This window comes from Myotis myotis, unplaced genomic scaffold, assembly GCF_014108235.1.
Source record: "Myotis myotis isolate mMyoMyo1 unplaced genomic scaffold, mMyoMyo1.p scaffold_m19_p_2, whole genome shotgun sequence".
Classification (NCBI taxonomy): domain Eukaryota; kingdom Metazoa; phylum Chordata; class Mammalia; order Chiroptera; family Vespertilionidae; genus Myotis; species Myotis myotis.
In genome coordinates, this window is record NW_023416324.1 from 9,411,627 (window position 1) to 9,435,348 (window position 23,722).

At 56.2% G+C, this 23,722-nt stretch overlaps 1 protein-coding gene across 1 annotated transcript; it reads left to right on the forward strand.

Annotated features, from left to right (window-relative positions):
- Window positions 1-11,630: 11,630 nt before the first annotated feature.
- On the forward strand, window positions 11,631-15,495 carry KLHDC7A (kelch domain containing 7A). Its single transcript, XM_036352342.1, has one exon. The coding sequence runs from the start codon at window positions 11,964-11,966 to the stop codon at window positions 14,340-14,342; it is 2,379 nt and encodes a 792-aa protein (XP_036208235.1). The 5' UTR covers window positions 11,631-11,963; the 3' UTR covers window positions 14,343-15,495.
- The last annotated feature ends 8,227 nt before the right edge of the window (window positions 15,496-23,722 follow it).

Below are 23,722 nucleotides of genomic sequence, written 5' to 3' on the forward strand. Positions count from 1 at the left end.
GGGTAGGCAAGGGTCCCGCCCATGCTCTCAGACGCTGCCTGGAGTTGGCTCTGGAGGCTTCTGAACCAGCCTGCATCCCCCTGGCGGCCTCAGGGTTCCTGTGGGCAGCCACCCAGCTCTGCCCCCTCTGAGCCAGGGACTTGGCAGCTCACTTCCCTCTGGGCCTCTGTTTCTCGTTTGTGAAAGAGCTCCGGGGCGTGCTGTGGGACAGGGCAGCGGCCTCCAGCACATGGGGTGAGGGTGAGGACCGTGGGAGGCTGTGGGGCCCTGAGCTGAGCTTTTCGTGCCCAAAGCAAAGGCACTGGCAGGCTGCTCTCCTTCATAGGGATTTGGGGGGGGGGGTCTCCTCCGTTTGTCTCCACCTGCGGTACAAGAGGATTGGACTGCGAGACCCTCAAGGCCTTTCAGCTCAGATTACTGGGAAAGCGAGCCGGCTGCCTGGACACAGAGGCCATGAGACTCTGCCCTGAGAGGCGTGTGCTTCCTTTGCGTGGGCCCTGCTCCCCCCGACCCTCACCCCCCCAACCCCTGGCCCCTGCCTCAGGCTCTCAGACAGCGATGAAGATGGAAACACAACACCTCTGAAGATGGAGGACAAAATAAGCAGCATTCAGCCTTTGCCAGCGCAAGGGATGTGAACCAAAACCATCAGGCAAAGCGCCCCACCCCCTCACATCACCGGGCCCAGAGCACAGGACGGACTCAGGCCTGAGCAGGTGGAACTCGGGAAATTAGAACTCGGAACACAGAACACAGAAAAGAACCGTGCTCCTGGGGCGTGGGGGACAGGAAGAATGGGGTCACACTGGGGGGCACAGACACAGTTTAAGCTGCCCCCTCTCCCACTTGGAACTGTCACCCCTCCTGTCTCCTGCCAGCTTGGGGTGACTGCTGATGGGGGAGCCCCACACCTGGCATTAGTTGGAATGTTCCAATCAAGGGAAGTTCTTATCTCAGTCTGTCTTGCTTTAAGTCCTAGAGCTTATTTGGTCTCCATGTCATTTCCACCCAGTGGAGACTCATTCTGGCCACTTTGACATCCTATACCAGTGGTTCTCAACCTTGGCTGCACATTAGAATCACCTGGGAATCTTTTCAAAATCCTGATTTCTGGGCCTCATCCTCCGGAAATTCTATTTCTTTGTTACTAATGTTGTGGCCCCACCCCACAACAAAGAAACAGAATTTCCGGAGAATGAGGCCCAGAAATCAGGATTTTAAAAAGATTCCCAGGTGATTCTAATGTGCAGCCAAGGTTGAGAACCACCGTCCTATATGCTTTCAACTGCTGAGACCTATCCAAGCCCGAGGGCCTTGGCACCCAGTGCGCCCTCTACTTCAGCTGCCCTCTCCCTACCTGGTCCACCTGCCAAATCCCTCAAGACTCAGCTCTGGGAAGCCCCCCCAAAGCCCTGGCTGTGTCCTTCTTGTTTCCATGGCACCCCATGGGCCCCTGTCATGTGTCATCATGATTGGGTCTGATGCGGTCCCGCCCATGAGTTTCTGGAGGGCTGGGGTGGGTCTCACAGGGCACCACGCCTGGGCTGCCCTGCTCGCTGGGTGACATGAGCCTCCCATCTGCACAATGGGAGCAATCCCTTCCACCATGAACCGTTACAGCCCAGGAAATTACGCCGGCTTTGGCAACCCGCAAACCCTGAACTCTCAGTGGCTTCACCCAACACCAGTGTATTATCACAGTCTTATGTGGCTGGAGGGTCCCTCATCCATCTGGGACATGTGGCCTCTGGGGTCACCACGGCGTGGAGAGCGAGGGAGCAGGCCACACACTGCCCCTTCACCGCCTCATCCCAAGTGCCACTCGAGTCACTTCTGCTTGCCCTTCCTAGGACACACATGCGCGCGCGCGCGCACACACACACACACACACACACACACACACACATGCCCGCACACACACACACACATGCACACGCACATACGTGCACACACTGCAGGGCGTCTGGGCAATGCCGTTTTCCCGGGTGCCCAGAAGAGGAAACTGAACCAGGATTTGGTTGAACCACAGCCTTGTCTCTGCCACAGGGTTGTCATGAAGATTAAATGACAAATAATGCGGAGTTCCTACCCCAGTCTCTGGCACACAGTAGGTGCTCAAGGAAGCTGCTCATTCTCCATTGTTTCCCCAGAACCAGCCTGGGTCAGGCTCCTAGCAGAGGTCGCCAGTGCTCGGTGCTCAGTGCTCGGTGCAGACCCTCGGGCCCCCAGCCAGGCTTCCCTGGCTGCTCTCCCTCCAGCCTCCCTTTCCTCCTCCCTCCTTCCTTCTGTCTCCTCCTTCTTCCCTCCTCTCTCCTCCCTCCTCCTCTCTCTGCAGCTTACCTGGGGCTGCTTTCTTCCTCCACCGTCTGCACCTGGGCACCTGTCTCTTCAGAGCACAGATTTGCTCTCGGCCAGAGCGGCTGTAATGGGCCAGTGAGGCGGGCTGCGCTGCGTTTGCTCCATTAGAGGCGCAGGGCTGTGGAACGCAAACCTGCCCTGCCCCCCTGGAGCCGGACATCTCTCCAGTCTCTGGGAGAAACAAGAGTCAGGTCTGGCCTCTCCCAGCAAGGCCCACGCTCACTCCCTCACACAGCCTTCCCAGCTGGTTTGGGGAGCAGCTGGGAGCCACAGCCCTGCCCACTCTCCATTAGGGTCGTGGGAGAGGGTCTCCCTCCTGGTAGTCCCCTGAAAAGAGAACAAGATGAGGGGCCCAAAGACAGGATGGTCCTCACCTTAGCTCATCCTATCACCATGACAACTTATACAGAAGCAGGTTTTATTGGCCCCATTTTATAAATAAAAGAAATTGGAGGGGGGAATAAAAAAAAGAAATTGAGGCTCGGAAGTCACAAAGCAGTATTTTCTAAACTTAACTGCCAGGAAACCTTTTTTGCATGGAGTAAGCCAGGCACACACTTCAAAGCATGTCACCCTCAGCTGGCCTATTTCTTACCCCATGGCCGATCTGACACACACTTCCAAAAGCTCAGTGTGCGCCTTCCCCTAGCCCAGTGGTCGGCAAACTGCGGCTCACAAGCCACATGCGGCTCTTTGGCCCCTTGAGTGTGGCCACGAAGTTTCAATCGCACTGGACGTGCGTGCCCGCACGTGGTATTTTGTGGAAGAGCCACACTCAAGGGGCCGCAGTTTGCCGACCACTGCTCTAGCCAGTTCTTAACCAGGATCCAAGGGCTTGGGGCCTTCCAGAATTTGCATGTGAAATGGGATGTGTGGGCATTTTTCTAGATAGAAAGGGTTTGTAACTCCCAATAGATCCTCAGAGGAGCCCGGGACCCAGAATGAGTGAAGAAGCCCTCCCCTGGCTTGAGTCCCCGTAGAGAAGGCGCAGTTTTAATCTGGGCTTTTCAAGCAGAGACGTGGTGAAGAGCAGCATGAGGGGAGAAATAGCCCGTGCAGCAGCGGGGACGAGGGGACAGTAAACGGACGAGCTTGGCTGGAGCAGAACGAGAGTTTGGGAACACTGACAAATGAGGTCGGGGTGTGGAAGGGACCTTGGAGAACAGGCTGGCGTTTAGATGGGCTGGGAGAGGCCGAGGGGAGCCCCAGCACAGGCTGGAGCCCGCAGTGGGGCTCGGGAACCGCTTTAAGGAAGAGAAGGCGAGAGGGGAGGGGAGAGGGGAGTGGCCTGGATGGGGCTCCCTGGATCCTGGAGCTGGATGGGGGATGGTAGGGGGCGGGGGGTGCTGCCCCTGGAAGGGCACTCAGGGCTGAGGGCTGCAGGAGGAGGAGACAGCCGGCTGTGAGCAAGGTCTTTAGACCTAGAGGTGCCTCGTTTGAGTCTCAGGCCTGCCATATCCTGGCTGTGAGGCTTTGGGAGGATAATTTAACCCTCCTCGTTTCTTCCTCTTAAAACAGGGATCACCGTGCCTGCTTGGTAAAGTCGTGAAAATTCCCTTAAGTGAGAAACTGCCTCTGAAGCACACGGCCAGCCCTCGGCAATGATGGCTTCTCTCAGGACCACCAATTCATTCCGTAAACACTTACCAGTCCCCGTTATGTACCCGCGCCGAGGGCTCTCCGAGGCATCCTAATGTGCTTTCTGACAATAGCCCCACAGGCGGATGGCATCACGCCTATTGGAGAGATAAGGAAGCGAGGCACAGTGGCTGTTTTCAGAACCAGCATCAGCAGGGAGGTTGTCGCGGGAAGTCAGATGCCAGAGGGTCAGAGACAAAAGCGTGACCTCTCTCTGACCCAGGGTGAGAGAACATGCATGCTCCGGCCGATGTTCAAGGTCACACAGCAGATTGATTCTTGGGTGGGTGGGGTCCTGACCCAGGTGTTTATAGGGCTTTGTGTAGGCATCTGCTTAACACGGGGATTCTGCTTTGTTGAGGCTGGGAGATCCTGCGTGCTAACAAACCCCCGGGTGACACTTCTTTAGGTAGCAAGGGTTTCTGGGGAATGGCTCGGGAGTAAAACGGACTGGGCCTTGGGGAAGAGCCTAAGCCTCAGTTTCCCCATCTGTAGAATGGGTCTTACCTCCCCTGCAGGATTGGTGTGAAGATTTAGGGAGATGGTGCCTGCAGCCTCAGCAGAGCACAGGGTCTGACACAGAGTGGGCACCCAGCGAACATCAGCTGCTATTATTATTATTATTATTATTATTATTATCATTACTGTCGGCTCTGAGCGCTCTGTGAGAGCTCCCTCCCTACACGCAGGCAGAGGGTGATGCCACATACTCAAACCTCAGGATTCTGCCTTTGCTTCAACTCATTCCACCCCAGGAGCAAAAAATCAGGATGCACTCTGCCATCTCAAACGGCACCCACGAATCGTTTCACATTCAATTTCCCCATCAAATTCACAGGCACGTATCGCATGCCATTATTCCATTTCTTAATGGCCTGTGCGGTGGAAATTGTAAGTAGGACATTTCTTCATGCCCTTGGCATTTCCAACTCTTTAAAACTCCTTTTCCAGGCCAGACACCCCCGCCCCCCTCCCCTTTTGCTGGCTGCAGCATGCCTCACCCTCTCCAAATTCCTCCCCGCACCTGCCCCAGGCCACTGCTCATCCCAGAGAGGAAGGGAACAGCAGTGACCTGTCTCCTTGGAGAGCCATGTCGGCCTCCTTTGAGCTTCTGCAGAGGCAGCAGGGTGAGCAGCAGGTGCAGGGTCCAAGGTCAAAGAGGAGACTTGTTTGGAGCCTCACCTGTGTGCCACTCACCAGCGGTGAGACCAGCGAGGTCACCTCGCCTCTGGGGAGCCTCATCTATAAAATGGGGATGATAATGCCGGCCTCACGGGGTGGTGGAATCAGAAGTACCCAGTCAGGGACTGTGCCCACAACGGCCATGGCAGCTATCTGTTGAGCTCATGTGAATGGAAGCCTTGTAGGGATGCGCTGGCAGGTGTCATTACCACGGCAGGTCCACAGGGTCCTGGTTTGACACACCTTTGCAGGCTCTGAATCCCAACTGAGGAGGCGTCCTCAGTCCCAGGCCAGCATCACCCTAGATGTGCAGGGAGGAGGCAGTGCTGGGGTGGGAATATTCGGCATCTGACCTCCTGGCCAGGCATGGCAGTGCCCAAGCTGAGTGGTGCAGAGTTTGAGGAACTTGCCCTTCCAAGCACCGACTTCTAGTTCATACATAGTGGGGAGGACAGAGGGAGCTGGGGGGATGGCAGCCAGGCTGGAGGGCTGGGGCAGAATGGGAATAGTTCAGCGTTTTAAGCACCAGCGTGGACATAGCTTGCAGCCTCGGGAGCTGCCCAACACGTCACCACCACCAAAGATTCACTAACTATCCTGCAGACCAGTAGGATTTTAACCTTGACCTCCTCCTCCACCCCTGGTCCCCGTGTGACCCCCTGGGTCCTAGTCCCAGCTAGACAGGCTCTTTCTCACTCCTGGCCTCAGTCTCCCTATTGGTCAAACTATGATCTGTTTATCGCTTATACTTCTAGACTGAAAGGTCCACAGTCCCCCCATAAGTGTGTGTGTGTGTGTGTGTGTGTGTGTGTGTGCACGCTCATGCATGCATATGCATGTGCTTGCATGTGAGGGCACACATGTGCACGTGGGTGTATGCATGCATGTGTGTGCATGTGGGATCGTGTGTGCATGGATGGATGGATGTGCCTCCCTTTCTGACATCTCCAACCCCTCTCTGCACACACACCTCACTTCTCCAGGTGCCCGTGCCCACCACTCAGGGCCTCACGTGCCCCACCCGCATGATGGGCCTTGGATAAAGGCAGCCCCCGGCTGAGAAGACCTGGGGAGGCACCGGCACAGAGGATTCAGAGCTAATCGCTGGAAGCTGGGTCTGTTTATTTGCATGGCACGCATTTGTCTCTGCCTGTTTTATCCAGCCCCTGAGTCAACTGAGGAGTTCTCAATTTATCCTGCCCGCACGGGGAGGCCAGATTGGAGGCACGCACACACGTTCGCAGAAGCCCAATATAGACTTCCAATTATCTTTTAATTTCGCTCCTGTCTTCATTTGTTCATTTCACTTTTTCCAAACGAACTAAAAAAAAAAGCTTTAATTTATGGAGTCTGGAGTCAGCCAGTGGGAGTGTTGGGTTCACCTGTCAGGAAAGGGACCTCAGGGTAGAGTCGAAAGCTCACTCCAATGGCCCTGCCGCCTAGGGGCCCCCAAGTTCCTGCTCCTCTGTCTCCTGACTCGATGGTAACTATAGCCTCTTATTCTCTGTATTCTTTTTTATAATCTTTATTGTTGGAAGTATTACAGATGTCCCCTTTTATTCCCCATTGATGCCTTCTAGCCCACCCCCCTCCCGCCCCAGGTCTTCACCACTCTTATTGTCTGTTCCATGGGTTATGCATATATGCATACACGTTCTCTAGTCGATCTCTTCCCATCCACCCCTGCCTCCCCTCTGAGATTCCACGGTCTGTTCCACGCTTCTATGTCCATGGATCTATTTTGCTCATCAGTTTACTTTGTTCTTTAGATTCCACATATGAGTGAGATCATGTGATACTTGTCTTTCTCTGACGGGCTTATTTCTCTTAGCACAATATTCTCCAGGTCCCTCCATGCTGTCTCAAAGGGTAAGAGAGCCTTCTTTTTTATTGCTGCATCATATCCCATGGTATAAATGTACCACAGCTTTTTCATCCACTCATCTACTGATGGGTACATGGGCTGTTTGCAGAGCTTAGCTATTGTAAACTAGAGGCCCAGTGCATGAAATTTGTGCATGGGGAAGGGGGTGTCCCTCAGCCCGGCCTGCACCCTCTTCAATCGGGACTCCTTGGGGGAAGTCCAACTGCCGGTTTAGGCCCGATCCCTGTAGCAATCAGACATCCCTCTTACAATCCAGGACCACTGGCTCCTAACCACTCACCTGCCTGCCTGCCTAATGCCCCCATCTGCCCTTCTCTGCCGGCCTGGTTGCCCCCAACTGCCCTCTCCTGCTGGCCTGGTTGCCCCCAACTGCCCTCCCCCGCCAGCCTAAAAGCCCCTAACCTCCTGCCAGCCTGATCTCGCCCCTAACTGCTCTTCCCTGCCAGACTGATCACCCTTAACTGCCTCAGCCCCCACCACTATGGCTTTGTCTGGAAGGAAGTCAGATGTCTGGAACATGGCCGGTCGACCTGGTCTAATTAGCATATTACCCTTTTGTTAGTATAGATTGCACTGCTATGCTCTGACATCCAGGCCTGCTAACCATAAATGGGGAGGGACTTCCCCGCCCAGGTTAGCTAGTTTCTAGATAGCCAATGACTCACCTAGGACACCTTTCACGTGCAGATGAACCAATCCAAAGCCTTTACCCCAACCACCACCTTTCTCAGGTTCTCACAGAGCTCTTACTCACCAGGGCCAACATTCCCTGCCCTTATCGCCCCCAGACCAGGCATGGAACCACTACAGGCAGCCCAGAGGCCCCTGAAATGACTCAAGCGAGCTAATCCTAACCTTGCTAACCCGGCCCTGTTCTCTCCATTCCAGGAAAACCACAATAAAGGCTTTTACGCTTTCCCCTCCCCCCTCTGCATCCCTATGGCCCTGGTGCTTCCCAGTGTGGCCCTGCCTGGCGTGGCCTGTTGGAAAAGAGGGAACTCATGGGAACTGCGAGTAACACACTATCTTTTCAAGAGCACCCATCTCCTGATGTGGTGGCCTCACCGAACTTGAATAACAATAAAACCTGCATTTTAACACAATCTTGGGTGGCTGTGTTCTCAGAGCTGCACCGGAGGGCGGACAGCGGGAAGCCTCCTTTAATGAAGGCTCCTCTGTGCTCAGCTGTGTCACAGGTGTCACTTCTGCCCTCGAACTAGGGAAGGTCCCAGGAAGCGCCGAGCCAGCAGGAGCATCGTCACACTCACCACCTCACTCAGCATCTTCTCCCCCCTCTCCCCCGAGTCAGGCAGTCTCCATGGGCACCGGGGCCACCCGTGTTCCTTTTTATATATAGATACTGCTTTTTATTGGTTTCAGAGAGGAAGGGAGAGGGAGAGCGAGATAGGAACATCAGTGATGAGAATCGCTGATCGGCTGCCTCCTGCACGCCCCCTACAGGGGATCCAGCCCACAACCCGGGCATGTGCCCTGACTGGGAATGGAGCCATGACCTCCTGGTTCATTGATCAAGGCTCAACCACTGGGCCACGCTGGCTGGGCCATGCATGTTTCTTTAACCTATGTCACTGCACCCAGCACAGGGCCTGGTACATGATCATCATCCGGTAAATATGGGTTCAAGCAATCAACCAGTCTATGCCCCTGCTTCCTTTATCGATAGTCAATGCTAAGCACCTCTTTCTAGAACCCTCCCCTGGCCTCATTAGTTCTTCCTTTCTGATAGACTGTGGCTTGATCATAACTTGGGGGCATGTGCCATCTCCCCGATCAGGACATCAGTCCCCTGGGGCTGAGCCTGAATCTATGGTTCCCACGGTCCCCCCACCTTTCCCTGCTGCCCCAGGGGCTTGGTCTGGCCACACACGGTGCCCAAGAACAGGTTCCAACTGGAAGAGGAGATTGCCTGACTCAACCGGTTTACACTGGAGCCGCAGGGCGAGCACTCCAGGGCACAGTGGAGCCTTTATTGGGTAGAAAACCGCACATCAAAGGGGCCCAGATCCTGCTCACCAGGTGGCATCTGAGAGGTCGCCACACACCCACGGGGTCTGCAACAAGTCCTTCCCCCTCCACGGGTAGGAGAGTCCCACGGCTGTCCCCACCCCACATCAGCCCCACAGCCCAGAGGCTCCACCACTGGACACCTCCTTCTTATTGCCATTCACACCTGGTCCTCTCCTTCCCAGGGGAAGACACATGGGCCAGGCAGCTACAGAGGCCTGGTTATAAATGAAGACCTGCCACTCACCACCCATGTGACATTGACTCATCCCTCTGAGCCTCGGTTTCCTCACCTGTTGGCAATACCCCCCTCTCCAGATTCCTGGGAAATGAACTCACTTTACTTATGCAAAGTGCCCAGGACTTCATCCCCGCTCCCCCCCGACCCCACCCCCACCCCCCACTGTTCCCTGGGACTCACCTTGGTGATCTAGGGAGTAACTGCTCGCCCCACCCAGGACGAAGAGGAATTCTCAGCAGGTGGGTAGAAAAGCTGACATAGTTTAGAGCCCTAGACCCACTGAAATCTCCAGAGAGGATTGTTGAAAAATGGGGATTTCCTGGCCCCCTCCTTCCCCACAACCTCCTGAATCAGTAAGGGGCGGGGAGGGGTGGAGCTTGGAAGCTGACTTTCTAACACACATGCTCCTCTCAGTGCCTGTGGAATTCAGGATCACTGCCTTGACCGAGATGGGAAGACAGGGACCCTGCTGCCCGTCCCCGGGGGGGGGGGGGGGGGGGGGGCAGGGGAGGAGGCCGGCTGGATGAATTCAGGTCGGCAAAACTCCGGGTTCTGGAAACAGAGAGGAAAGCCCCTGTTTACAAGCAAAGTGACATAAGCGTGGAGCTGCTGTAAAGTCGGGGTGACGATTGTACTTTTCTTAACGAACGCTGAGCAGGAGATGAGACTCGTCCCGCGCGCCCACCTCCGTCGCGGTGCCTGTAAGACACGGGCTGTTGTCCCTAGTGCACCTGGCCCCACACCGGCCTCGGGGGCTTGGAATCCAGCACCTGAGAACAGAATGCACTTTGACCCACGGCCCATGATAGAGGCTAACAGAGGAGCAAAGAACAAGAGACCCAATGAAGGAGAAGATGACGGTGGGCAGGTGGATTCACGGGGAAGAAGGCACGGGAGGCACAGTCTTTGAGTCGACTCTGCAGGGCTGCAGGGATGTGGGCCAGCAGAGATGGTCGGGCGGAGCCCCAGCCCAGCACAGGCACGTGAGGCAGTCAACAGGAGATGGACTGGGGGAGGGGCGGGGGGTAAACTGAGGCTGGAGTGTGAGGGGCTGTGGACACAGGCGTCGGTCAGGATTTTCTCCTCATCAAGGCTTCAGAGATAAATTCCTCACAGAGTGGGGATTATTCTCACTTTTTAATTAGCTGCCATCATTTAGAAATCACGACTGATCTCATCGCTGCCTAGAGCAGCGGTTCTCAACCTGTGGGTCGCGACCCCTTTGGCGGTCGAACGACCCTTTTACAGGGGTCGCCTAAGACCATCCTGCATATCAGATACTTACATTACGATTCATAACAGCAGCAACATGACAGTTATGAAGAAGCAATGAAAATAATTTTATGGTTGGGTCACAACATGAGGAACTGTATTTAAAGGGCCAGAAGGTTGAGAACCTCTGGCCTAGAGTAAGCGTCTCTGAACAGTGGGGCCTGGCAGTGCTGGGCCTGCCCGCCTGGCACCCTCACGGGGTGAATCCTCGGTTTACCTGCCTGGCTCCTGTGGGGAGCACGGGTTTGAGCTCCCTACCCTGGCCTTTGGGGACCCAGAGAGGACCTCGGTCTACGGAGGGACACAATTAGATTTGTGCCACGGCAGGTCCAGCCGATGCTGATTCATAGAGTGACAGGACCCGGATGAGGAGGAGGAGGAAGAGAAGAGAGGGAAAGAATGGCTGATAGTGACTGGGCTTCTACGAGGCTTTCCACCCGTTAACCCATGTTGTTCTCACCACAACCTGAGGAGGTGGGTGTGCTGTCGCCCCCATTTCTCGGATGAAGACATTGAGGCCCAGAGAGGTGAGGTCACACACCTAACGTCACACAGCTGGTCAGTGGCAGAGCCGGGTAGTCGGGACCTGGAACCCCCAGCCCTGGCGAGATGGTGCGGCTGAGTCTCCCTCGGCCTCTCCTCCTGGGAGGCTGTCCGGTTTGGAGGGTGAGACTGTGCCCCACGCCTGCTCCTGGCCCGGACATGAATGCCACACGTGTTTCCCGAGCTTTCTCGGGAGGGCAGAGGCATCAAGAGCCGGGTCAGGTGGCTTGGCGGCAGTCCCGGGCTCAGCCTCCCCTGCTGCTCACGGCAGACCCCGCCCGCACGGTGGGAACCAGGGGGCCCCCAAGAAGGAGAAAATGGACCCAGGCGGGTCTCCTGCCACACCTGCCGAGGCTCCACCTGCCCCACACTCGCCACGCCCAGCCCTCCCAGCGCAGCTGATTTGCAAAAGAGAAAATAAAGCACGCACACAAATAGTGACCAACCCCCTGCGTCGCTAGCATCGGGTGATGTTTGGTCAAGAGCTTCCTCCCTCTTCATGAGCCGCCGGACACTCCCGACATCCGCCAGCTGCTGCGGGCTCAGGTGGCTGATCACAAGTTCAGCCCCGGGGCAGACCCCACCCCCAGGGAAGGCACTGCCGGATCCCAGGAGGCCTGCGCTGGGATCTGCCGGCCGGCCGGGGCTCGGTGGCCGCCCTCTGCCAGCTCAAAGTCACCTTTGCTCCAACTCCTCAGCTGGCCAGAGCCGGCCCCGAACCCCCTCCGCTCAGCTCAGCAGGAACCAGGAGCCGGCCCCCATTGGGCAATTATTAATCAGATTCTTGACATTCCTCTGCCCCAGGTTGGCTTGGGAAACATGCTCCCTGAAGGAGGAGGAGGAGCTGCGGCCCAGGACTGGCATTTGGACATGCAGCTGACGGGCAAGGTGGTGCTGTCCGCGGCCACCCTGCTCCTGCTGACCGCAGCCTACCGGCTGTACAAGTCGAGGCCTGCCCGAGCCCCGCTGTGGGGCAGGAGCACCAAGGCCAAGGCCGAGGAGGAGGCAGAAGGCTCCGGGCAGCCGGAAGCCCAGGGGGCTGCTCCCGGGGCACCCCATCGGGACCTGAGATGCCGGCGCGGAAGCAAGGGGCCTGGAGTACCGTTGGGCGGCAGCTGGGAGAATCCAGGGGGCTCCCAGGTCCTGGGAACCCCTTCCAGCAACTTGAAAGCTGGAGAGACTTGGAAGCCTGAGAGGCAAGGAGGTGGTGAGGACGAGGGTAGGCGGTGCCTGGAGTCTGGCCTGGCACCTCCTCGCTGCGGTGGCCAGGACGCCGGAACAGCTGCTGGCGGTAAGCCCGAACTGCCCCACCGCCCCCCTCTGGGCAGTGAACCCAAAAGCTCCCCAGCTGTCCTGGCTGCAGTGGACAGCAGCCGCGTGGGGGGTGGGCCAGCTCCGTGGCAGGACAGCGAGCTCCCCAAGCAGCCAGGGGCTGGGGAGCAGGCGTCCCCCCTCCAGCCCTGGATGGCCCACTGGGAAGGCAAGACTGACATGAGCCAGAGCTGGGTCCTCACCCACCTGCTGGAGGCCTGCAGGGAAGAGGTGGGGGCCCTCCGGGCCGCCTCCAACATGGGCCTGGCCCTGCATCAGCAGGAGGGGCCCAACAACGCCTCCTACACCTTCTCCTCGGTGGCCCGGGTTCGAGTAGAGGAGAATCTCCTGCAGGAGAAGGTGGCGGGGGTGCGGCCCAGGCTGCAGGGCAAGGTGTACGAGTACTACGTGGAATCTACCTCCCAGGCCACCTCCAGAGGCAGGCTGGCCCCCAGGACCGCGGCCCTGGCGAAGGCGCCACCTCCTCTGCCAGGCCCCCTGGGAACAAGGACAGTCCCCAGAGGCCTTGACGATGACAGAGAAGGGGGAGCCGATCCAGCCGCCTCCCCCCAGCCGGTGCTGCCCCCCGCGGGGGGCTTCAGCAGGAAGGAGAGCCTCCTTCAGATCGTGGACAACCCCGAGTTCCAGCTGCAGCTCCATGGTTTCGGGAGCCCCGCTCCATCCAGCACAGACCAGACCGCCCCATCCAGCCCCCCCATATCCGAGGAGCCTCTGGAGTCGAGCGCAGCCGGGAACAGCGGGGACCCCCACCTGGAGCTCGTGGCTGGGACCAACTTCTTCCACCTCCCTCTCACCCCAGGATCAGCCCCTGATGTCCGCCTGGACCTGGGCAACTGCTACGAGGTGTTGACCTTGGCCAAGAGGCAGAACCTGGAGGCGCTGAAGGAGGCCGCCTACAAGGTGATGAGTGACAACTACCTCCAGGTCCTGCGCAGCCCGGACATCTACGGGCGCCTGAGCGGAGCCGAGCGGGAGCTGGTCCTCCAGAGGCGGCTGAAGGGCCGCAAGCACCTGGTGGTGGCCGACGTGTGCCCCCAGGAAGACGCTGGCCGCCTCTGTTGCTATGACGATGAGCAGGACGCCTGGCACCTGCTGGCCCCTCTGCCCCCGGAGGCTGTGTCCCGCGGCTGTGCCATCTGCAGTCTCTTCAATTATGTGTTCGTGGTGTCCGGGTGCCAGGGGTCCGGGTGCCGGCCCTCCAGCCGGGTCTTCTGCTACAACCCTCTGACGGGCATCTGGAGCGAGGTGTGCCCGCTGAACCAAGCCCGGCCGCACTGCCGGCTGGTGGCCCTGGACGGCTACCTGTACGCCATCGGGGGCGAGTGTCTGAACACAGTGGAGCGCTACGACCCTCGCATGGACCGCTGGGCCTTCGCCCCTCCCCTCCCCAACGACACCTTCGCCCTGGCGCACACGGCCGCGGCGTGCGCCGGGGACATCTTTGTCACGGGCGGCACGCTGCGCTACCTGCTGCTCCGCTTCTCGGCCCCGGAGCAGCGCTGGCAGGTCGGGCCCACGGGGGGCGGCAAGGACCGCACGGCCGAGATGGTGGCGGTCGACGGCTTCCTCTACCGCTTCGACCTCAACCGCAGCCTGGGCATCAGCGTGTACCGCTGCAGCGCCAGTGCCCGCCTCTGGTACGAGTGCGCCACGTACCGGACGCCCTACCCGGACGCCTTCCAGTGCGCCGTGGTGGGCAGCCTCGTCTACTGCGTGGGGCGCCGGCGCACGCTCCTCTTCCTGGCTGACAACATCTCGCCCAGGTTTGTGCCCAAGGAGCTGCGCAGCTTCCCCTCCCCGCAGGGCACCCTCCTGCCCACGGTCCTGACCTTGCCCAGCCTCCATGTGCCTCAGACCAGGGTCTAGCTGCCCCTCTGCTGGGCTCCTCCTGCCAAGCTGGAGGCAAAGAGCACCCCCTGCCCACCGCTCCATGGGCCGTTTCTGGGAGGCCAGGCGGCCAGGAGCTTGGCTGCAGAAGGTGAAGTCCAGTCCTACCTCCGTCAGTGGCTGGGCTCCCAGATGCTTTGGTGCCAGCGGGCTGCAGAGGGCGAGGGTGAGATAGAGCTAGAGGGCCTGGTGCTCCAGGGCCGAGGGCAGCCACATCTCCCGGGATGGCTTCAAGTCTGAATTGGGGGGATAGAGGTGGGGGGACTCCAGGACCCTAGCAAACTTTAGGGGCACAGCTTTATCACAACCACGATTCAGGTGCCAGTTGACCCCCAGTGACCCCTCAAGCTGACCCCGGGCCTCGTTACCAGCTAGAGCAGGTGTGCTCCTCTCTCTGGAGCTGGGCCACCGAGGTAGGAGGAGAGGGCTCAGGGGGCCTGCAACGACCACCTGGGGGCATGATGGTCAGGTTCAGCTACAGAAGGAGAGGCCAGGACTGTTCCTGTGCTGGAGGCGCCTGCCCGACAGGAGAATGGGCAATTCTGAAAAAGATACATAAGTAAGTAGAACCCATGCCGGATTCGAGCCACCGAGACAGCTAAGCAGGCGAGCAGGATAGTGTGAGCAGGCCTTCCTGATCAGATACACTGAGCAGAGACCTGAGTGGCTCAGGGCCCGGGAAGCCTGGCCTCGCACCTGGAGCCTTTGTCACATGGGCGGGAGAGGCGGGTCCGCCTCCTAGGAGCTCCATCTCGGAGCCCAGCTATTCTGCTGCAGCCCCTCACCTAACGGAGAGAATCCTGTCCCGCTGACATTTATAAGAGAGGTGCCTTGCATGGGTAGAAACTGCTTTCCCAAGAGAGAAGCCGTGTTCGCACATTCAGAGAGGAGAGTCCAAATAATCACCAGGACATCCCGGCCGCCGCGGCTAGGTGTGGCTGGGTGTCAGGCGGCCCACGTGACACCATGGGCTCAGGGTCGAGGGTTTCCATCTGACCTTGGTGAGTAGCGGGTCTGCCCACCTGCGGCCCTCAGCCTCAGAGTGGCCTGTTTGTCAAAGAAAGCTTATCCCTGGGCCATCTGCTTTCCCAATAAGAGTTCTTTCTTCTTGAGGGAAAAAAAAAAAAAAAAAGAATCTTAAGTTTGGGTTGCTTTTTACATTAGGCCAACCATGCCGTTATAGAAAAATTGGAAAAGAGAGAAAAGTGTGAACAAATTTCCCCAGTGAACCCCTGCTGCGACACGGGTCTCTCCGGCCTGTCCCTTCTGCGTGTGGTTTCGGGCGGGCTTGATTCTGGCCCAGGTGTGATTATGCTGAATTTACAATTCGGTCCCGCTTCCTTTTGGCACCTCGCTTTTGAAAATAAGCATTTTCCCGTGTTATTCCAAGCGCTCGGTAAACATCATTTCCATCGGTGCGCACTATCCCGCCCACTGGCCGCACCACGGGTTATTTAAGACCCCCCCCCCCCGCCTCCCCCTCGTCGGGCTTGTAGATTTTGTTTTCTGTTGGTTTCTTTTTCCATCATAAATAAACGTCCCTTGTTTTCCTGTTCCTCTCTGTCGGGGCCTTCATCAATATTTACAAGAGAAAGCCCAGCCTAGGTCGTGTCCAGAATAGCAGAGTTGTTAAAGCAGGGCTGGGGCCGCTCGGGCTGCAGGGTACAGGGCTGCCCTTGGCAATGCCCAGCCGGAAAGGAGACTGTCTGAAGGGGCCATCCCAGGTGCCCCACCCTGAGTTGTTCCTGGAGCCATAAGAGGGAGCCCCTGAACTGCACATGCAGGCGCTGGACGAGATGCTTCCTGCATATCATCGCACTGACCCTCACAACAATCCCATTGTACAGGTGAGAAAACTGAGGCCCGGAGGGTTCAAAAGAACTTGCCTTCATGGCAAAGTTCAAAGACCCTCAGTTGCCTTAAAAGCACCCTGGAACCGGGCCTACTCCCAACATGGTGTCTTTCCATTCCCCTCGCAGGGGGCACTGGAGCCCAGCTGGCATCAGTTGGCATCTGGGCTGTCCCCAGTCCCTTCTCCACCCATGCCAATCAATCACACTCTATCCTTGAACTTGGAACTCAAATAGCCCTTCTTAAACACTGACCCTCATTATCTACACCTGTAGAATGGGTTCGCCACTGCCAGCCCATCGTGGATGTTAAAACTAAGAGAATGTGTGTAAAGCACCTGTTATGCCCAGATTTCAAGATCCCCAAAAGCCCACCAGGGAGCCAGCCGAGTCCGATGCAAAAGCAAAGAGTCTTTATTCGAGCTAGCTTGGCTCCCCGACCACACTCACCGAAGCAACGGCAAGCCAAGTGGCAGAGAGAGCTAGCCCTGTGGGAAGAGGGGTTTTATAGGGGGTTGGAGTAAGGGGAGGAGAAAGGACTGTGGACCCTGCCGATTGGCCAGGCGCAAGTTGGTGTCATATCTATGGTGCACACTTCCCTTGATTGTCATTGGTTAGTGTAAAGAAGTCCTGGGTGTGGCCAGCAGAGGCTTGGGCTTCTGGGAAGAAGCCTTGTCGAGCACATGGCTCTGCCCAAAAATGGAGGATCCAGGGTAAGATGGAGAGCGTAGCCCTTACCCTGTGGCAAGATGGAGGGCGTAGTCCTCGCCCTTTCAGCACCCAGCCCAGGGACTGCTCTGAAGTGGGTCTCCGTGTCTTCCGCAGGGAGCTGCCCGAGCCAGCTCCGTGAGGCCAGGGTCTGACATTTAAGCTGCAGGGGCCCCAATTGGTCTGACGAGGTCTAGGGTGTGCTCGAGTTATCGATATTTTAGATCCTCTAGGTCAGTGGTTCTCAACCTTCCTAATGCCGCAACCCTTTCATACAGTTCCTCATGTTGTGGTGACCCCCAATTTCATTGTTACAAATTGAACATCATTAAAGCACAGTGACTAATCACAAAAACAGTATGTAATTACATATGTGTTTTCCGATGGTCTTAGGCGACCCCTGTGAAAGGGTCGTTCGACCCCCAAAAGAGTCGTGACCCACAGGTTGAGAACCACTGCTCTAGGTTTTGAGACCTGTGGCTCCGCGCCCCTTGGGGGAGGGGAGGGGGTGAAGAACAGACTGGCTGCTGGTTTGAGCTTCCCAGGATGTCTGACCACCGAGGAGCTGCCCACGGAGCTGCTCAGAGGCCCGGTGCCCAAACCTTGGGAAGGTGCGGGGTGGAGGAGCTCCTGCCCTTACAGACGGAGGAAGAGCCACTCAGAGCCACTGGCAGATACTTGGATATTTAGAGCCCTGGCAGGTGCCCAGCACATCCTGCCTTTGCCTCCTTCCCTGGAAGGGCCCTGTGGCCCCGGGGAGTCCAGGAGTCCCTGAGGCTTTGCTGGGAGCAGCCCCCTAGGCATCAAGGGGCCACCACAGGGGAAGGGGGGATGAAATACAAGGGAAGGAGGTGCCTCCAGGCGGGAGATGTGGGGAAGGCAGCGGGAAGAAAGGACAGCCCCGGGGAGTTCCTGCAAACAGCTCCCAGCCTCCGGGGTTTTGAAAAGTGGGATGTGGGTCCAAATAAAACAAAAAGGTAAAAACAATCCAGTGTGGGTTGACTCTGTGTGTGTGTTGGGGAGTGGGAGGAGGAGATGGAGACATGAATCTTATACCAATAATAGGAACTCCTGCAGGCCTGCATCGGGCTCTGCAAATACCTCGCCTCCATCCTCACCTCCCTCGCCTCCATCCCCACTGTGTCTGCCCTGAGAGCCGGGGGTCACCCTCCCCATACAGGGGCGGGGACGAAGAGGAGACACCCACAACCATTCAAAATCACTGTTTCATACCTACTGTTACATCTACCGTCTTATTATTAAAGACTGGAAGGGAGAAATGTCATCGTTGTCAATACATGTGTTGAGCACTCCCAGTGCTAACCGGAGCTCTACTTATGTGATCGCATTTTATCCTCAAAACAACCGGAGTCGATGGCAACACCGGCCAAATTCTCTCCTGCCCATCAATTTCCCCAGCCCTTGCTTTCCAGAGCTGGGCCACGGGCTTTACTCTCCTGTGGCTCTTACAAACCCTGTCCCCAGCCTGCTGGCCTGCTGGCAGATGGGTGTCGTGTGGCCCAAACACTTGTCAAATTACCCAACCCTTGTCTTCACGCAGAATTTCAAACCTGTCATCATCCCATTTCACAGATGAAATAACTAAGGCTCAGAGACAGCTCACAGCTGCGACGTCAATTCTCATCCTTGGTGATGTGGCCTCAGCTCCTCCCCGCCGACACCCCCACTCCTGAATAGGGCGCCCCACACTGCGCCCCTCCCTTCTCACTCCGCAGCCTCCGCCTGTAGGTCTGCTGTCCCCAGTGAGTCCCCGTGGGCGCCAGGGATGTCTTGTCTGCCTGTGTCCCAGATGCCAGCCAGGGCGGTCCCACGCAGGGCTCAGAGGAAGCCGCCGCTGAGCTGTGTCCTGTTAGGAAGGTCCCGTGGTTGGGCGTTTGGCACTGCCCGGCTGGGCTTTCCTGTGTCCAAGAAGGACCGTTTCATACCTTCTGCCCTTCCTCCAACACGCCCCCCCCTCACACGGCACACAATATCGGGGCACAGAGCCCCTCGGTTCTCACAGTGCCGAGCTCAATAGCTGTGAGGAAGCTGTCAGCACCTGCACGCTAACCAAGAGCCCTGCCTGCTGCCCACGCGAGGGGCAGGCTGGCACAGCCTGGGGAGGGCACGGCCCCGGAGGAGCCCGCCTGGCAGATGTACAAATCCCCCGGCTCCCTCCACCCTGGGTGGGTAACTCGGCTCTGCACTGGCTCCTGGATAACAACATCCCTTTAACAGAGTCCCTGCAGGCCCCCGTCCACACTCCCCCGCACCCCTCGCCTTTGGGAGGTGCCCCCTAAGACTCTCTAGGACTTCACACCAGGGACAGCCCTGCCCTGGCACCCACGACGCCCCCGTTTCCTGGGCGGCCCTGGCCTCTCCGCGGTGGAGGAAGAGTGCGTTCCCAGGATTGCTGATAAAGAGAAGCCTTGGCTCCACTTTCGAAGGTTAAAAACACGACACAAACACGATGCATCTTTATTTGTCATGAGTGTCAAGGCGCTGCGGTGTCTTTGTGTTCCGGGAAACAGTTCATTTTATCCTCTGAAGATTTGCGATTGTTTCTCCTGCGAGCGTGTTCTGACTCTCGCATTCAGCAATCTGTACCTGGTGGGAAATATGAGGGTGAGCTTCACCTGGCCTCAATTTGAATCATAATAAATCCTGAGTAAACTCTTTAAAAAAAAAAGAAAGAAAAGAAAACCTCTCATTACAGAAGGCTTTCCCATCTGATCTGCAGGCGTCGACACCTTGGGTTGTACCTGGGACATTGAAACCCACACCTGGTAGCTTTCAGCTACCCAGTTTCACTTCCCAGGCCTGGCCTGGTGGGGGGGGGGAGGGTAGAGGGGGGGTATTGGGGGGTAGAGGAGGGTGGCAATTGGGGAAATATCAACTTCAAGAAAACCCCGGGAAAGGATGTCTTCCGTACAAATTGTCTTTTCTCTTTGAAACGTATTTTTATTGTGGCAAAATACACATAACACAAAATTTACCATCGTAACCTCTTTAAAGGGCACAGTTCCGTGGTATTGAGTACACTCACCATGCTGGGTGTGCTTTATCTGATTACAAAGGACATAAGCATTTATTGTCAAATATACAGTTGGAAAAATACAGAGAAGCCCAAAGAAGACAGTAGAAATCACCCCATTCGGAAACAATGGGTTATTTGTTTTGATGTCTTTATTTCCAATCTCTTATTTACTCTCCATGATTTTTTTAAAATAAAAAATGGGGTCGTACTCTGAACTGGCTGTGTAACCGATCTTTCCTTCTAGCAAGAATATGATGATACTTTCGAGTTTAAAAACATCACTGGGTTTATTTTTATTGTGGTGAAACATGCACAACATAAAACTTACTGTTTTAACTATTTTTTAAAATATATTTTTATTGATTTCAGAGAGAAGGGAGAGGAAGAGAGAGATAGAAACATCAATGATGAGAGAGAATCGTTGATCAGCTGCCTCCTACATGCCCCCTACTGGTATCAAGCCCGCAACCTGGGCACGTGCCCTGACAGGGAATCGGACCGTGACCTCCTGGTTCATAGGCTAACATTCAACCACTGAGCCACACTGGCCGGGCTGCTTTAACTATTTTAAAGTGTGTGGCTCAGTGGCAGTAAGTGCTTTCATTATTGTACAGCCATCACCACCATCCATCTCCCAAACTTGCTCACCGTCCCAAACAGAAACCCCTGCCCAATACACACTAACTTCCCATGCCCTCGGCAAGCCCCCACCAGCCCCTGGTGAGTAAAAGTTTTCTTTAACTTTGGCAAACATCCTTTAGAGTAGAAGGAAGTGCTCTGCTCCGTCAGCACAGATAATTGGGAATGTGCCTTAAGCACAAAGACACACTGGTCCGCATTCATTTCGGAAACATCCGCAAACAATGCAGAACCCAGCTCAATGGGATGCTTTGGGGCAAGAGAATCAATAGCTTCTTTCTCAAAGATGCTGCCATTCCCTCCTCATCGCCAAGGGGAAAGACAAAGGGAAAGAACACGCTCTCTGTTCTCCGGGAGCCTCCTCCATCATCACGCCAAACTAATTACTTCTGGCGCTTTAACAGAAATACAGTTTGGAAAAGGCAGAGGTATAAAGCATGTTAATGATTGTGTTGTATTGTGGGTCCTAATTATGAAATTACGAGCACTTGCAGCAATGTGGAAGCGAGTCCCTGCAATGCCATCGTAATAACCTCTGCGGGGGTGTGCACCCACCCAGGGCAGGGGCCGGATGGAAGGAGCCTCCAGGTGCAATGCAGTCTCCAGGCGTTGAGCAGACGAGCATGGAGGGTTGAAAGACCGGGCTTGGCCGGTGAAAGGACAGGTTCCCCTTCCTGTAGGCAGGGAGGTCCGGCAAGGCTAGCAGGCCGGCACAAGAGTTCCACCCTTCCTTCATTCATGTTTATAAACTTCTGTGCCAGGGCTGTGCTTGTGAACGGGTTGGGCACATGCCCCTGGGGCAGCCAGGCCTTCACAGGGGAACAGCTACCTAAAACGCTGGCAGATCGGCATAAACTCAGTGCAGGAAACAAACGCAGTATGATGGAGAGGGACAGGGGACCTGCTTCATAGTCCTCAGGGTGGCTTCTTGGAGGAGGTGACATTTAAGCTGTGATATGAAAAATGAGAAGGCCTTGGCTTGAAGGGAGAGAGGAAGAGCATTCTGGAAGGAGGGAACACGAGAGCCAGCGTCCTGTGCCCTACCTACCCCAGAGGCCAGTGTGGCCAGAGAGGTAGGGTGAGGCCAGGGCCAGCCAGGCCACACAGAGCAAGGCCAATGTCACATGTTCAATTGTCAGCCAGGCTGAGAAGTTTGGTTTTATCCTCAGCCCGAGGAGAAGCCCTCAAAGGCCTGTTTTGGTTTGTTGATTAATAAACTTTTCAACAAGCATAGAAAAGTTGCAAGGATCGTGTAGGGAGATCCCATACACCCCATCCCCAGCTTCCACTGTTGTTAACATCTTATATTAATACTAGAGGGGATTCATGCACCGGTGGGGTCCCTCAGCCTGGCCTGCGACCTCTCGCAATTGGACCCCTCAGGGGATGTAATAGTGCGCTAAGCGGCAGGTGGCCAGGGAGGAGCCTGAGCCCAGGCCAGGTGCCACGCTGCTCCCACTCATATGGCCCCACTGTGCCTGCCGCTGCTGCTCGGTAGCGCTGCCGTGGAGGTGGGAGAAGCTTGCACCACTGCAGCTGCGCTTGCCAGCTGTGAGCTTGGCACCTGGCACCTGTCAGTCAGCTGAGCGGCACTCCCACTGTGGGTGAGCACTGACCACCAGGGGACAGCTCCTGCGTTAAGTGTATGCCCCCTGGTGGTCAGTGCGCGTCATAGCGACAGGTCGACAGGGCATTCGGTCGTTCGGTTGCTTAGGCTTTTATATAGAGAGATAGATGAGACATTTGTCACTGAGGAGCCAACACTGATACATTCTCACTAATAAAAGTCCAAACGTGAATCAGATATCCTAAAATCTTCCCCGATGTGCTTTTTCTGTTCCAGGATCCCATCTGAGACACTACTTTCCTCTCCTCTGCCCCGTTCTGAGGCTCCTCTTGGTGGTGCCGGCTTGCAGACTTTCCCTGTTTTGATGGCCATAACCGTCGTGAGGCGTTCTGGTCAGGGATTGTGCAGACTGTCCCTCAGTTTGGTTTTTCCTGTTGCTGTTCTCATGGGTTATAGGTTACTCGACTGGGATTGCGGAAGGAAGATCATGGAGGCACAGGGCCATTTGCATCCTGTCCTGTGCAGGGTACATGCCATCAAGGTGACTTTGCGTTGCTGACCTTGGCCTTGATCCCCTGGCTGAGGTGGCATTGGTCAGGCTTCTCTGCTGTGAAGTTACTCTTGGTTCCTCTTTTCATTTTCTCTCCTTTAGAAGGAGTCACCGCTCAGCCCACAGTTAGGGAGCAGGAACTAGGCTTCGCCTCCCCAATGGGGGACTAGCTCCATAAATTACTTGGAATTCTTCGATGCCACAGAGTTCTCTCTTCCCCGTTTATTTACTTACTAGAGGCCCCTTGCACCAAGAGATTCGTGCAATAGGCCTTCCCTTCCCCTGGCTGCCGGCACCGGTTTTCCTCCGGCACCCGGGACCCAGGCCTTCGCTCTGGACGGAGCCTTCAGTCTTCGCTCCGCTGCTTTGCCCCTACGTATGCAAATTAACCACCATCTTTGTTGGGTTAATTTGCATACTCTCCTGATTGGCTGGTGAGCATAGCAAAGGGATGGTTAATTTACATGTTTGTCTATTATTAGGTGAGATTCCATGATCTGTTTACTGTTGTTGTTCTTGTTAATCCTCACGTGAGGATTTTGTCCATGGATTTTTTTAGAGGGAGTGGAAGAGTGGGAGGGAGAGAGAGACAGAGAAACATTGATGTGAAAGAGACACATCAACTGGTTGCCTCCTGCACATGCCCAGGGCCGGACGTCAAACCTGCAACCGACCATGCCCTGGACTGGGAATCGAACCTGAGACCCTTCGGTGTGTGGGCCACACCGGCCAGGGCATTCAAGTATGTATTGTTACCCGTACAGACCCATAGATGCTTACTGTGTACTTGGGTTATAGTCCAGTGCTGCGCTGTCTATTATTCCAGCTCTGGCTGCTGGGAGCTCCTGTGTCCCTTTGACACACCCCATCATTTGGTTTCCTGAGCATTTCCTTTCATCCTGGCACTTGTGTTTCTCTGCCCAGTCCTAGAACCCACTGTTTCTTCAAGGAGCCCTAGTTCCCCTTATTAGAGAATGGCGTTGGGAACCCAGATTGGAATCTGGGTCT

Coding starts and splice junctions, on each gene's coding strand:
- KLHDC7A (XM_036352342.1), top strand. CDS start 11,964: ATGCTCCCTGAAGGAGGAGGAGGAGCTGCGGCCCAGGACTGGCATTTG.